A 15850-nucleotide genomic window follows, 5' to 3' on the forward strand; every position below is an offset into this window, starting at 1 on the left:
CAATTGACCCCTTAAGGAGTTATTGCCCTTTATAGTCAATTTTTTACAATTTTCATAAATTTTGTAAATTTTTGTAAATTTTTACAATATATTTTCCACTGTAACTACCGGGCCAAGTTCATTATAGATAGAGATAATAGTAAGGAGAAAGAATGTTCAGTAAAGTAAGATCTACAAACATATCACCATCACCAAAACTCAATTTTGTCATGAATCCATCTGTGTCCTTTGTTTAATATGCACTTAGACCAAGGTGAGCGACACAGGCTCTTTAGAGCCTCTAGTTCATGTTGTGGCCTTTTATAGCCGACTAAACGGTATGGGTTTTTATACGACCGCAAAAAATCTTGAGGTCGTATATTGGTATTACGCCGTCGTCGGAAGACAGTTGGTTTCCGGACAATAACTTGAGTATAATTAAATAGAAATCTATGAAATTTAAACACAAGGTTTATAACCACAAAAGGAAGGTTGGGATTGATTTTGGGGGTTATGGTCCTAATAGTATAGTTAGGAATTAGGGGCCAGAATAAGCATTTTTCTAGTTTCCAGACAATAACTTGTGGAACGGTGTATGGATCTCTCTGAAATTATACCACAAGTTTCCATACCACAAAGGGATGGTTAGTATTTGCTTTGGGGGGTTATGGCTCAAACCGTTTAAAAATTAGGGGCAAAAAAGGGGGAAAAACAAGGGTTTCCTGGTTAATGGACAGTAAAGACAATTTAAAAGCAGTGTAAGGGAGGTAATCCAAACACAACGTTTTGATTACCTCCCTTACACTGCTTTTAAATTATGTATAAAAAATACGCAACAGCATAGTATATTGCACAAAAGCAAAAAAAAAAGGGGATGGTCAATTTTTTATTTTTTTTGTGGGGGAGGGGGGTCAATTCGCAACAAAAGCAAAAAATTGAATATAAATTCAAATCATATAACCAATTCTAAGTTCTTTGACTACTGTTATTCTGTGTCAGAAACCTATTATGTGTCAAATATTTATTTACAATCCAAATTCAAACCTGTATCAAGCGCGAATATTGTGTCCATTTTTGCCCCAACTGTTCAGGGTTGGACCTCTGCGGTCATATCCAGCTGTGCTCGGCGAAGCAATTTATTCTCATTGTTGAAGGCTGTACGGTTGCCTATAATTGCTAACATTCACTTTGATTTGAACTTTGGTGTTGGCAATCATACCACATCTCCTTGTAGATTTATAATATTTTGTATGCACTTGTATAAGCATTAGCACATCTTATTTCCACGGAGATTATTTGGATCCATCTTCTCAGTCATGGTCTATTGACTTTGAAAACTTTTGGATTGGTTACATGTTAAAGTTTGTGATTAGGTCAGTTTAAGGGGAACCACATATGATAAGTCTGATATTTGGTATGCAATTGTATTAACATTGGCACATGACTGAGTATTTTACATCATTTACATTTTAAAGTACATGTTTTGCTATTTTAATTTTTACTTTTGCAATTTATGTCAAATTGTATAGAGGGGAGACTTACCTCTGTGTCATTAGTTTTAATATTAGCACACTGTGTTTTGGCATACAATATTGGTGCTATGTTGTTTCTTTCTTTGCCTGTTTGAAAAAAAGGGGCAGTTTAAGAGCCTTCATTAGACTGAGAGGATGATTGGAAGAATATACATTTTTAGCTGAATTAAAGGTTGTGATGGAACTTGTGGTGTACGTTCTCAATTAAATTTCTTATTCAAATACTTCTATTTTATCATTTTCTTCGTATACTGTGACTTTACTCATACATCTTAATCTATATTCATCTGCAGATGTAGAAAAGAAAATTAAGCAGCAAAAAATGCAACAGCAACAACAAGAAGAAGCTAGAAAACAACAAAGTCAGAGCAAACCTAATGCTTCAGCTACACCTCAAGGGAGACAACCACAGCACAACAGACGACAGGAAGATGAAACATGGAAACAGTCTTATATGCCTAAACAACCCACAAGACCGGCATATGATAAATGTCTTAAATGTGACAGGATTTTTGAGGAATGGCAAACAAAAATCAAAACCAAGACTTGGTATGCCTATATAAACATGGCAAGTGTGATCAAAGAGAACAGTCATAATAAAGAGAGACATCAAAAGATTGTGGATGAGATGCTGTCCATGATTACAGATTCTATTGCTCAAACTCTTAATCCAGGTACTTTTTATACACTAGTTAGAAAATCATTTCTGAATGAGATTCTTGCTAGTAGAGATGTTGATTGTGGGATTCACAATGTATGGTACATTTAATTGACGTTTTGTATTTTCTAGTGTTTTAGCAGTGCTCAAAACTAAAGGTAGCCCAGTCGCCAGAGGCAACCAATTTCTGATTGGGACCACCAAATTTGATGAAATACGAACATTTACTGGCCCAAATAAATTCAAGTTTAGCGAGTTTCTGAAGTTCATTTTTGTCGAGCCTTCGACTTTTGTCGAAAAAGCGAGACATAGCGATCCTACATTCCGTCGGCGGCGTCCACAAATATTCACTCTGTGGTTAAAGTTTTTGAAATTTTAATAACTTTCTTAAACTATCCTGGATTTCTACCAAACTTGGACAGAAGCTTGTTTATGATCATAAGATAGTATCCAGAAGTAAATTTTGTAAAAAAAAAATTCGATTTTTTCCGTATTTTACTTATAAATGGACTTAGTTTTTCTGCCAGGAAACATTACATTCACTCTGGTTAAAGTTTTTAAAATTTTAACAACTTTCTTAAACTATCCTGGATTTGTACCAAACTTGGACAGAAGCTTGTTTATGATTAAAAGCTAGTATCTAGAAGGAAATTTTGTTAAAATTTTGTTCCATTTTTTCCGTGTTTTACTTATAAATGGACTTAGTTTTTCTTCCAGTTAACATTACATACAGTCTGCAGTTTAAGTTTTTAAAACATTTATTAGATTCATAAACCATAGGCGGATCCAGGGGGGCGGGCCAGGCCCCCCCCTTCGTGGGAAAAATTTGGTTGATTATATAGGGAATCACTGAAGCATGACTGGAGCGGGCCCCCCCTTATGAAAAGTTCTGGATCCGCCACTGTAAACTATCCTGGATTTTTACCAAACTTGGACAGAAGCTACTTACAATCAAAAGATAGTATAGAGAGGAATATTTTTATTAATTTTTTTCCTCATTTTTGTTGAGCCTGTGATTAACAGCAAAAGTAGGCGAGACACTGGGTTCTGCGGAACCCTTACGAATTTTTTCTGTATTTTGTCCTTTTGGTAAAAATACATTTCTTCTGTTTCCTCCTGAAGACCTCAAATACTATCCTGGTGCTAAAGAAGTGTCCCTGATTCCAGTTTCAGCCGATGTCAGATACGTTTCTTTTCGTGATAATGATAGAAACCAATAAGAGGCCTTGCTGCTAGTGACGTTGCATGCTGTATTTGGTAACTCTCATTACTTGTACAACAATGACTGCGGCTTCTTGAAGTATTTTAAGAGCGTCCATCAGAAATTTTTCGGCAAATAAATTTGTTACTCAAATTTTTTTGACTTCAATTAAGGTTTCATCCATTTCTTTCATTAAAAATGTAATATTCCTTTTCAAATTGCTTGTCAAACTGTTTGTTTTTATAAATTTTTCTCAGTCCGCCATTGAAATATTTAAACTAATCATGGATTGAAGGCAGATCAGCTATGACAAATCTGTATACTAAAGATGATAGTTATCATTTTTATGCCTCCGCCGTAGCGGAGGGGGCATTAAGTTTTACCCTTGTCTGTCTGTCCGTCCGTACGTCCCAAAATTGGTTTCCGTTCTCTAACTTTAGTTTGCCTCAACCAAATGTTATGAAACTTATAAACAATGCTTATTACCACAATACGCAGATTAAATTTGAATTTTGGGGTGTCACTTTTACTGTTGTAGAGTTATGCCCCTTTACAAATGGAAAAATTGCTAAATTTATTTTTTTTCCAAAAATATCAATGTCATTATTCAAGTATATTTTAGAATTGGAGTTATCTTCCTTTGTCCATGATTATAGTTAAATCAACTACAATCAATGCTTTATACAATACAATGTTTAATTTTGCCCTCCACTGATAAAACACAGATCAAGTTGAATTTGGGTAGTGTCACTTTAACCATTATTGAGTTATGCCCCTTTATAAATCGAAAAATTGCAATATTTTTAGTTTCCATTCTGTAACTTAAATTTTGCCCTAACCAAACATTATGAAACCTATACACAATACTCATTACCACAAAACTAAGATCAAGTACAAATATTGTTTCCGTTCTCTAATTTTAGTATGCCTCAACCAAATGTTATGAAACTTATACACAATGCTTATTACTACATAATACAGATTATGTACGAAATTCGATGGCATCACTTTTACCATTCTTGAGTTATGTCCCTTTATAAACATAAAAATTGCTGAATTTTCTGTTTCCGTTCTCTAACTTTAGTTTGTCTCAACCAAATGTTATAAAACTTATACACAACAGATCTAGAGTTATGTGTGTTTACAAATAGAAAAATTGCTGAATTTTTCGTTTCTGTTCTTTACTTTAGTTAGCCTCAACCAAATGTTATGAGACTTACACACAATGCTTATTACCACAAAACTCAGATCAAGTTCAAATTTGGGTAGCGTCACTTGTACCGTTCTTCAGTTATGTCCCTTTATAACTATATGATATGCAAGCGGGGGAATCATCTGTGTCCACATGTGGACACAATCCACATTTATTTTTATCAAATTTGAGTCTTTGAAAAAAGTGGTGGCCCAATTTTTTATTAGAATGCAAAAAATTTGAGTTCGTATAATGCTATCATGTCGTCGGCGTCGACATTGTCTTCTGAAGACACATTTGGTTTCCGGACAATAACTTAAGTGTCAGTGAATGGATCACTATGAAATTTTAACAGAAGGTTCATTACCACAAACGGAAGGTTGGGATTGATTTTGGGGGTTATAGTACCAACAGTTTAGGAATTAGGGGCCAAAAACAAGCATTTTTGTAGTTTCCGGACAACAACTTGTGTGTAAGTGTATGGATCTTTCTGAAATTGTACCACAAGGTTCCATACCACAAAGGGAAGGCTGGGAATGAGTTTGGGGGTAATTGCCCCAAACACTTAGAAATAAGGGGCCAAAAACAAGCATTATTGTCGAGTCTGTGACTTTTGTTGCAAAAGCGAGACATAGTGATCTTACATTCCGTTGTCAGGGGCGGCGGCGGCTTCCACAAATATTCACTCTGTGGTTAAAGTTTTTGAAATTTTAATAACTTTCTTAAACTATTCTGGATTTCTACCATACTTGGACAGAAGCTTGTTTATGATCATAAGAGAGTAAATTTGGTAAAAAAAATCCTGTTTTTCTGTATTTTACTTATAAATGGACTTAGTTTTTCTGCCAGTTAACATTACATTCACTCTGTGGTTAAAGTTTTAAAAATTTTACAGCCGATTTCAATGAGTGTGTAGGAAAAGGTAATATCTTTTGGTTAGCTTGCTTGCTAGCTGAACCGTGAAGTCATTATTAGGTTAAGTAAACTACCCTCCTTTTTAGCTCACCGGGGCCCTTCGGGCCCCATGTGAACTTATGCCATCACTTGGCGTCCGTCGTTGTCTGTTGTCGTAAACTATTTCAAAAATCTTCTCCTCTGAAACTTCTGGGCCAAATACCTTCAAACTTTAACTAAATGTTCCTTAGGGTATCTAGTTTATAAATTGCATCTGAAGTTTTGATCCATCGACAAACATGGCCGCCATGGCTAAAAATAGAACATAGGGGTCAAATGCAGTTTTTGGCTTATATCTCAAAAACTAAAGCTTTTAGAGCAAATCTGACATGGGGTAAAATTGTTCAATTGGTCAAGATCTATCAGCTTTCAAATTTTCAGACGAATCAAACAACCCATTGGTGGGTTGCTGCCACCGAATTGGTAGTTTTAACAAAATTTTGCAGTTTTTTGTTATTATTTTGAATATTATTATAGATATATATAAACTGTAAGCAGCAATAATGTTCAGCAAAGTAAGATCTACAAAAAAGTTAATATGACCATAATTGTCAATTGACCCCTTAAGGAGTTATTGCCCTTTAAAGACAATTTTACACAATTTGTTCATCAAGTTTGCTAACATTTAAAAATCTTCTGAAATACAGGTGAGCGATTCAGGCTCTTGAGAGCCTCTTGTTGAGTAGACGAGTCCGACAGACAGATAGAATTGGTTACCTGTGGGACTAGTCTACTCATAAAGGAGGGTAGTTTACCTAACCTAATAATGACTTGACAGTTCAGCTAGCAATCAAGCTAACCAAAGATATTACCTTTTCCTACACACTCATTGAAATCGGCTGTAATAACTTTCTTAAACTATCCTGGATTTGTACCAAACTTGGACAGAAGCTTGTTTAAGATCAAAAGCTAGTATCTAGAAGAAAATTTTGTAAAAATTTATTTCCTGTTTTTCCATATATATTACTTATAAATGAACTTAGTTTTTCTTCCAGTTAACATTACATACAGTCTGCAGTTAAAGTTTTTAAAACATTAATTAGATTCATAAACCATCCTGGATTTTTACCAAACTTGGACAGAAGCTTCTTACAATCAAAAGATAGTATCTAGAGGAAAATTTTTAATGATTTTTTCCCCATTTTTGTTGAGCCTGCAACAAAAGTGAGACATAGTGATCCCACATTCTGTCTTCATCACACTGAAAACATAGACAACAGCAAAAGTAGGCGAGACTCTGGATTCCGCGGAACCTTTACAAATTTTTCTAGTTTCCAGACAATAACTTGTGTTAAAGTTTATGGAACTCTCTGAAATTGTACATTTTTCCAGAAAGAAAATAATCATCCAAAATTTCCAAAAAAGATTGGGAGGGTTCAAAAAGTTTGGGAAGGGGTGATTTTTCTTCAAAATTTTTTTTTTGGGGGGAAATTTTTTTTCATAATTTTTTTTATTTTTTTTCCCCAAAAATTTTCCATTTTTACATTGATTATTTTTGATATATACATAAAAGCAACAAATACTGATATGGCAGGAGATACACACCAAACAGCGTGTGTAAATTATTATATATAACTGATTAACTAAGTATTGTGCAACAGCACAGTATTGCGCAATAGCAAGAAATCTTCAATTGAAAATAAATACAAATCTTTTAACCAATTTCAATGGGATTGAATTTTTTCTTTAATTTTTGGAGTATCTAACCTTGTATTACTATTTTGGATATTAGGCCCCATTTTTAAATTGGTCTACATTGAGGTCCAAAGGGTCCAAAATTAAACTTTGTTTGATGTCATCAAAAACTGAATTATTGCGGCTCTATGATATGCTGAATCTTATTGTGCATTTAGATTTTTTATTTTGGGCCCTGTTTTCAAATTAGTCCATATTAAGGTTTGAAGGGTCCAAAATTAAACTTTGTTTGATTTTAACTAAAATTAAATTTTTGGTGTTTTTTTATATGCTGAATCTAACCATGTTGTTAGATTTTGGATATTAGACCATACTAGGTAAATTAAATGTCCCATTTCAACTTTTTAAGATCTTTGACCACATGTATTTTGTGTCAGAAACCTACATTATGTCAAAAATTTCATCACAATCCAAATTCAGACAGTATCAAGCTTGAATATTGTGTCCAAACTTGCCCCAACTGTTCAGGGTTCGACCTCTGCGGTCATATCAGGCTGCGCTCAGTGAAGCATTTTATTTTCATTTGGACCTCCAGGGTCAAAAAATGAGTATCGAGCACTGTTTAGTGACCAATTAATTGGTTAACCTTTGAAAGTAATAAGATTTAAATGGATACAGACTGTTTAGGGTTGTTTTTATAGTGACTCTTACTGTTTTTTCTCTTATGACTTGAAACTTTTGCTGGTGTATAAGTAAATAATGACATATGAAAGATGTCTTAAACTGTTAAAATGTAAAATATCTGAAAAATAAAGGTACTATAGCAGGTTTATAGTAAGTGATTAATTATTTCCCATAGGGTCCTATGTTAAACTAAGTCCCCCGCAGGCGGCCATTTTGGATTATGGATCGGCTTCAAAGTAACAACACTTGGTCAGAACTTTTCTCATCACTTGGCATCCGTCGTAGTCGTCGTCGTCGTTAACTTTTTACATTTTGAACTTCTTCTAGAGAACCACTGAATGGAATGAAACCAAACATGGCATGAATGTTCCTTATGAGGTGCTAACCAAGTGTTGTTACTTAAAAGCCGATCCATCATCCAAGATGGCCGCCTTCGGGGGACTTAGTTTAACATATGACCCTATGGGGAAATGCATACAAATGTCTTCTTTTAGAGAAGCACTGAATGGAATGAAACCAAACATGGCATGAATGTTCCTTATGAGGTGCTGACCAAGTGTTGTTACTTTGAAGCCGATCCATCATCCAAGATGGCCGCCAGCGGGGGACTTAGTTTAACATAGGACCCTATGAGAAATACATACAAATGTCTTCTTTTAGAGAACCACTGAATAGAATGAAACCAAACATGATATGAATGTTCCTTATGAGGTTCTGACCAAGTGTTGTTACTTTGAAGCCGATCCATAATCCAAAATGGCCGCCTGCGGGGGACTTAGTTTAACATAGGACCCTATGGGAAATACATACAAATGTCTTCTTTTAAAGAACCACTGAATGGAATGAAACCAAACATGGCATGAATGTTCCTTATGAGGTTCTGACCAAGTGTTGTTACTTTGAAGCCGATCCATCATCCAAGATGACCGCCAGCGGGGGACTTAGTTTAACATAGGACCCTATGGGAAATACATACAAATGTCTTCTTTTAAAGAACCACTGAATGGAATGAAACCAAACATGACCTGAATGTTCCTTATGAGGTGCTGACCAAGTGTTGTTACTTTGAAGCCGATCCATCATTCAAGATGGCCGCCAGCTGGGGACTTAGTTTAACATAGGACCCTATGGGAAATACATACAAATGTCTTCTTTTAGAGAACCACTGAATGGAATGAAACCAAATATGGCATGAATGTTCCTTATGAGGTGCTGACCAAGTGTTGTTACTTTAAAGCCGATCCATCATCCAAGATGGCCGCCTTCGGGGGACTTAGTTTAACATATGACCCTATGGTTAAATGCATACAAATGTCTTCTTTAAGAGAAGCACTGAATGGAATGAAACCAAACATTGCATGAATGTTCCTTATGAGGTGCTGACCAAGTGTTGTTACTTTGAAGCCGATCCATCATCCAAGATGGCCACCAGCGGGGGACTTAGTTTAACATAGGACCCTATGGGAAATACATACAAATGTCTTCTTTTAGAGAACCACTGAATAGAATGAAACCAAACATGATATGAATGTTCCTTATGAGGTTCTGACCAAGTGTTGTAACTTTGAAGCCGATCCATAATCCAAAATGGCCGCCTGCGGGGGACTTAATTTAACATAGGACCCTACGGGAAATACATACAAATGTCTTCTTTTAAAGAACCACTGAATGGAATGAAACCAAACATGGCATGAATGTTCCTTATGAGGTTCTGACCAAGTGTTGTTATTTTGAAGCCGATCCATCATCCAAGATGACCGCCAGCGGGGGACTTAGTTTAACATAGGACCCTATGGGAAATACATACAAATGTCTTCTTTTAAAGAACCACTTAATGGAATGAAACCAAACATGGCCTGAATGTTCCTTATGAGGTGCTGACCAAGTGTTGTTACTTTGAAGCTGATCAATTATTCAAGATGGCTGCCAGCGGGGGACTAAGTTTAACATAGGACCCTATGGGAAATACATACAAATGTCTTCTTTTAGAGAACCACTGAATAGAATGAAACCAAACATGATATGAATGTTCCTTATGAGGTTCTGACCAAGTGTTGTAACTTTGAAGCCGATCCATAATCCAAAATGGCCGCCTGCGGGGGACTTAATTTAACATAGGACCCTATGGGAAATACATACAAATGTCTTCTTTTAAAGAACCACTGAATGGAATGAAACCAAACATGGCATGAATGTTCCTTATGAGGTTCTGACCAAGTGTTGTTACTTTGAAGCCGATCCATCATCCAAGATGACCGCCAGCGGGGGACTTAGTTTAACATAGGACCCTATGGGAAATACATACAAATGTCTTCTTTTAAAGAACCACTGAATGGAATGAAACCAAACATGGCCTGAATGTTCCTTATGAGGTGCTGACCAAGTGTTGTTACTTTGAAGCCGATCAATTATTCAAGATGGCTGCCAGCTGGGGACTTAGTTTAACATAGGACCCTATGGGAAATACATACAAATGTCTTCTTTTAGAGAACCACTGAAGGGAATGAAACCAAATATTGCATGAATGCGCCTAATGAGGTTCTGACCAAGTGTTGTTACTTTGAAGCCAATCCATCATCCAAGATGGCCGCCAGCGGGGGACTAAGTTTAACATAGGACCCTATGGGAAATACATACAAATGTCTTCTTTTAGAGAACCACTTAATGGAATGAAACCAAATATGGCATGAATGCTCCTTATGAGGTGGTGACCAAGTGTTGTTACTTTGAAGCCGATCCATCTTCCAAGATGGCCGCCATCGGGGGACTTAGTTTAACATAGGACCCTATGGGAAATACATACGAATGTCTTCTTTTAGAGAACCACTGAATGGAATGAAACCAAACATGGCCTGAATGTTCCTTATGAAGTGCTGACCAAGTGTTGTTACTTTGAAGCCAATCCATCATCCAAGATGGCCGCCAGCGGGGGACTAAGTTTAACATAGGACCCTATGGGAAATACATACAAATGTCTTCTTTTAGAGAACCACTGAATGGAATGAAACCAAATATGGCATGAATGCTCCTTATGAGGTGGTGACCAAGTGTTGTTACTTTGAAGCCGATCCATCTTCCAAGATGGCCGCCAGCGGGGGACTTAGTTTAACATAGGACCCTATGGGAAATACATACGAATGTCTTCTTTTAGAGAACCACTGAATGGAATGAAACCAAACATGGCATGAATGTTCCTTATGAGGTGCTGACCAAGTGTTGTTACTGTGAAGCCGATCCATCATCCAAGATGGCCACCAGCGGGGGACAGTGTTTAACAAAGGACCCTATGGACAATACATACAAATGTCTTCTTTTAGAGAACCACTGAATGGATTGAAACCAAACATCGCATGAATGTTCCTTATGAGGTGCTGACTAAGTGTTGTTACTTTGAAGCTGATCCTTCATCCACGATGGCCACCAGCGGGGGGACTTAGTTTAACATAAGATCCTATTGGAAATACATACAAATGCTTCTTCTAGAGGTGCACTGAATGGAATGAAACCAAACATGGCATAAATGTTTCTTATGAGGTGCTGATGAAGTGTTGCGATTTTGTTGCTGATTTACTGTACAAGATGGCCACCAGGATTTTTTATTAAATTACAGGGCCAATATTAAACCAAATTTGGCCTCACTCATTATTAGGGTATCTGTTATGATTTTAATCTATTTTAACATTATTTCCAAAACCAAAGTAGAATCAGGTGAGCGACACAGGCTCTAGAGAGAATCTAGTTTTGTTATGTGTCAGACTTTGTTCAGGTTTGATATGAATGAATTTGCAGTAAACCAAATTAGGAGTACTAAAATGAATTATTGTCATGAGTTGAGAGGTGCCTTAATCATTTCAATAGTGGTAATGATCAAATAAGTATTTGCCATACATATTTTTACTTACAGAAATACCAGAAAGATTGGTTAGGATACCTTACAAGTACTACCAGAGAATTGTGACAGGATTGGTCAAGGGAGAGAACTGGAGACAGTTGGATGTTGTAGTTGATGAACACAGGAAACATCATGGTCAGACTGACCTACTTGATTATGCTAAGGGTATCAAACTACCAAGAGTCATCATTCATTCCTCACTCAAAGGATCTCATCAGCTTCTGACAAAAATCATTGAATCTATGCTCAAAAGTGGTGCTGTTATTGAAAATGGTAGGTGATTGTAGTGAAGGAAAAATATATGTTCCTACCTCCTGACTGACCGTTTGATGATTGACCCTAAAACATTTTGTTGCCCTGTCAAAAAAAAAGAAGATAGCCTGAAAATGCCACTTTTTGACCCTTTAAAAACCAAAAGGTAAATATCTATTAAATTTATTTCTATTCCGTTATATTTGGAATTTCCCTATTCTATTTCTATCTTTAGACTTGTGGTACAAGTTTGGCTAGTATGTAAATCAGAAGTGGTCTGATGTTACTGTTGTTTTCTGCACGAATATTTCGAGGGCGGTAGTACGGGTGGGGTTTTATAGGCATATATAAGTCCTGATTACGTTTGATTATTATCGATGTGCTCCAGTAACTTTGATAGACGAAGTTAACGTTAAGCTCTGCATAATATATTACAGTTATGTTTGTATTGATATGTATTTAGAGGACATTGTGAATGTATATAGATGGAATTGTGGTATATTTTTGTAATTTGTAAAATGTTTACAAGATATTAAATGTTGTTTCGCTGAGAAAATAAGAAAGTTACTGCGAGCAAACAAACCTAAATTATGACTTGTCTCTTATTTAGCCATTTATTTAGTATAGAAATGTTTTAAATTCGGACGAATTCATGAGGGAGAATTTAAATGACATTCTTTGGGCATCGGTCTTTCATTTTTTTTAAAAATTCATGTATTCATGATATGGTCATGTGATGCCATTGTAGAATGAAAATAACACTAATTTAAGCTCATGGTACATTAAGTGGCTTATTTGGCCCATTAAATTTACCTAAAAAAAAAAACATTCCCTGATGTCTAATTTCGTAAGAATCAAGAAAAAATTTCAGAAAATTAGACTATCAGCAAAGCCTTTATGTCACAATTTGATTGTGACGTCATTAGCAAGATTTGTCAGATTTCACAAAAAAAAAGTCTTAATACTTAAAACTTAGCACAAGTGTTGCCCAAAACACTTTTGCCAGTGAATAGATGAACACAAATTACACTTGATATTTAAAATTAAGGAGTAATATTTGACATTATTTTGCCTTTTACTGAATTAATTTTCATTTCATGGCTATTTTCATTAAGTCAAAAGCTATTTTTATAACATTTCTAACAAATTTTTTCTTATGCAATTTAAAAAACTTATTTGATATTTATTTAGAATGGTGTGCTAAAAATAAACAAGCTAAGCACTACAATTGAGCAATAAACAAAAAAAGATTTAAAGGGTGATGACTTTTCGAAATTTCGTTATTTAGAGGGCAAGAGATGTATTCAGACAGCTGTACAGGAGGAACAATTTAAAGTATTGGAGACATTATTTAACCATGGAGCATGTCCATCACATCTGTCTGTCAATCAGGGAGACACTCCAATCCATGCTGCATTATCTATAGCAATAGAAAGGGATAGAGGTAAGTAAAGGGACAGATGTTTGTCAATCAGGGATACACTAATCCATGCTGCATTATCTATAACAATAGAAAGGGACAGATATCTGTCAATCAGGGAGATACTCTAATCCATGCTGCATTATCTTTAACAATAGAAAGGAACAGATGTCTGTCAATCAGGGAGACACACCCATCCATGCAGCATTATCTATAGCAATAGAAAGGGATAGAGGTAAGTAAGGTAATAAATGTCTGTCAATTAGGGAGATACTCTAATCCATGCTGCATTATCTATAACAATAGAAAGGGACAGATGTCTGTCAATTAGGGAGATACTCTAATCCATGCTGCATTATCTATAACAATAGAAAGGGACAGATGTATGTCAATCAGGGAGATACTCTAATCCATGCTGCATTATCTTTAACAATAGAAAGGGACAGATGTCTGTCAATCAGGGAGACACACCCATTCATGCTGCATTATCTATAGCAATAGAAAGGGATAGATGTAAGTAAGGTAATAAATGTCTGTCAATCAGGGAGATACTCTAATCCATGCTGCATTATCTATAACAATAGAAAGGAACAGATGTCTGTCAATCAGGGAGACACACCCATCCATGCTGCATTATCTATAGCAATAGAAAGGGATAGATGTAAGTAAGGTAATAAATGTCTGTCAATCAGGGAGATACTCTAATCCATGCTGCATTATCTATAACAATAGAAAGGAACAGATGTCTGTCAATCAGGGAGAAACTAATCCATGCTGCATTATCTTTAACAATAGAAAGGAACAGATGTCTGTCAATCAGGGAGATACTCTAATCCATGCTGCATTATCTTTAACAATAGAAAGGAACAGATGTCTGTCAATCAGGGAGATACTCTAATCCATGCTGCATTATCTTTAACAATAGAAAGGGACAGATGTCTGTCAATCAGGGAGACACACCCATCCATGCAGCATTATCTATAGCAATAGAAAGGGATAGAGGTAAGTAAGGTAATAAATGTCTGTCAATCAGGGAGATACTCTAATCCATGCTGCATTATCTATATCAATAGAAAGGAACAGATGTCTGTCAATCAGGGAGACACACCCATCCATGCATCATTATCTATAACAATAGAAAGGAACAGATGTCTGTCAATCAGGGAGATACTCTAATCCATGCTGCATTATCTATAACAATAGAAATGGACAGATGTCTGTCAATCAGGGAGATACTCTAATCCATCCTGCATTATCTTTAACAATAGAAAGGGACAGATGTCTGTCAATCAGGGAGACACACCCATCCATGCTGCATTATCTATAGCAATAGAAAGGGATAGAGGTGAGGAAGGTAATAAATGCCTGTCAATCAGGGAGACACACCCATTTATACAGCATTATCCAAAGCAATGAAATTAATTTAAAGAGCTTCCTTTAATTTGGTTTTAAGTGTCATGTGATCAATGTGTTGCTTATCAACTTCGTGTTTACCTACAACTTAAAGTTGGTTTCATAAGTAAGGAATAGTATCTTGTTTATGTTTGTTTGTTTCTTTCTTGTGTTTGGTTCAACTTTATTACTTTTCAGTCAAATAGCATAATGACTTTTTTTTATAGTGCACAAATCAGGAGAGCCTAGATTCAGTGGATTGAACCGCAGATCTTTGATAAATAATAAACATGTGTAGCATATAATGATAAATCTGGTATACATTTATGTTTCAAGTGCCAAACCCAAACATCTTGTTTATCTTACAATCAATCAATATAATAGTGTAATTTTATTCACAGGGAATTTCTCAATTTTCAACCTGTTTTTGGAAATGTTTGAAAAAGACCCAGAAAAATACCACATGTTAGATCCCAATGAACAGGATAAAAATGGAGACAGTCTGTATCACCTGGTTGCCAAAATGAAATATAATTCTACTGTTCAAAAAGCAACAGAACTTCTCTGTGACAAGAAAATTTCATCAAATGTAAAGAACAGTGAAGGCAAACTCCCAATTCATTATTTGAATGCTAAGAATGACCGTAGGCTTCAGTTCTTTAGATTGGCATCAGTTGGTGGGCCAACCAAAATTTCATCCAAAAAACCAAAAGCTACAGGACAGCAAAAAAAGTCTGTTAAAACCAAGGTAGATAACCAATCGTCGGAACAAAATGAAGCAATTACAGAGGCTGAAGCAGAAGATCTTCTGCAATATGAAAGAGCAGAGGAAGTGCCTACTATTGTAGAAAAACCTGTCATCAGACAACCATTAAGAAAAGAAGCTCTGAGAAGGAGAATTGAGGAGCTGATTTATGAACTGGATGATGTTGCTTACAGTAAATACTCCAGTAGAGCAGATAATTTAGAGAAACCCAGTAAAAAGTCCAAAAAAGAAAAAGCAGAACCTCAGGTAAAGCAGGCAATTGTAAGACAGAATATGTAGGTACATATAATTAC

General features: G+C 35.8%; 1 protein-coding gene across 1 annotated transcript in view; it reads left to right on the forward strand.

Annotated features, from left to right (window-relative positions):
* The window catches only part of LOC127707379 (TPR and ankyrin repeat-containing protein 1-like), a 129916-nt gene that overhangs the window by 60046 nt on the left and 54020 nt on the right, over positions 1-15850 (forward strand). Inside the window, exons 16-19 of the mRNA XM_052211867.1 lie at positions 1805-2185; positions 11740-12000; positions 13268-13423; positions 15193-15803. Of these exons, the coding sequence (XP_052067827.1) occupies positions 1805-2185; positions 11740-12000; positions 13268-13423; positions 15193-15803 (1409 nt within the window). The remainder of the gene's footprint in view (positions 1-1804; positions 2186-11739; positions 12001-13267; positions 13424-15192; positions 15804-15850) is intronic.

The sequence above is a fragment of the Mytilus californianus genome, unplaced genomic scaffold, assembly GCF_021869535.1.
Source record: "Mytilus californianus isolate M0D057914Y unplaced genomic scaffold, xbMytCali1.0.p SCAF_1, whole genome shotgun sequence".
Lineage (NCBI taxonomy): Eukaryota > Metazoa > Mollusca > Bivalvia > Mytilida > Mytilidae > Mytilus > Mytilus californianus.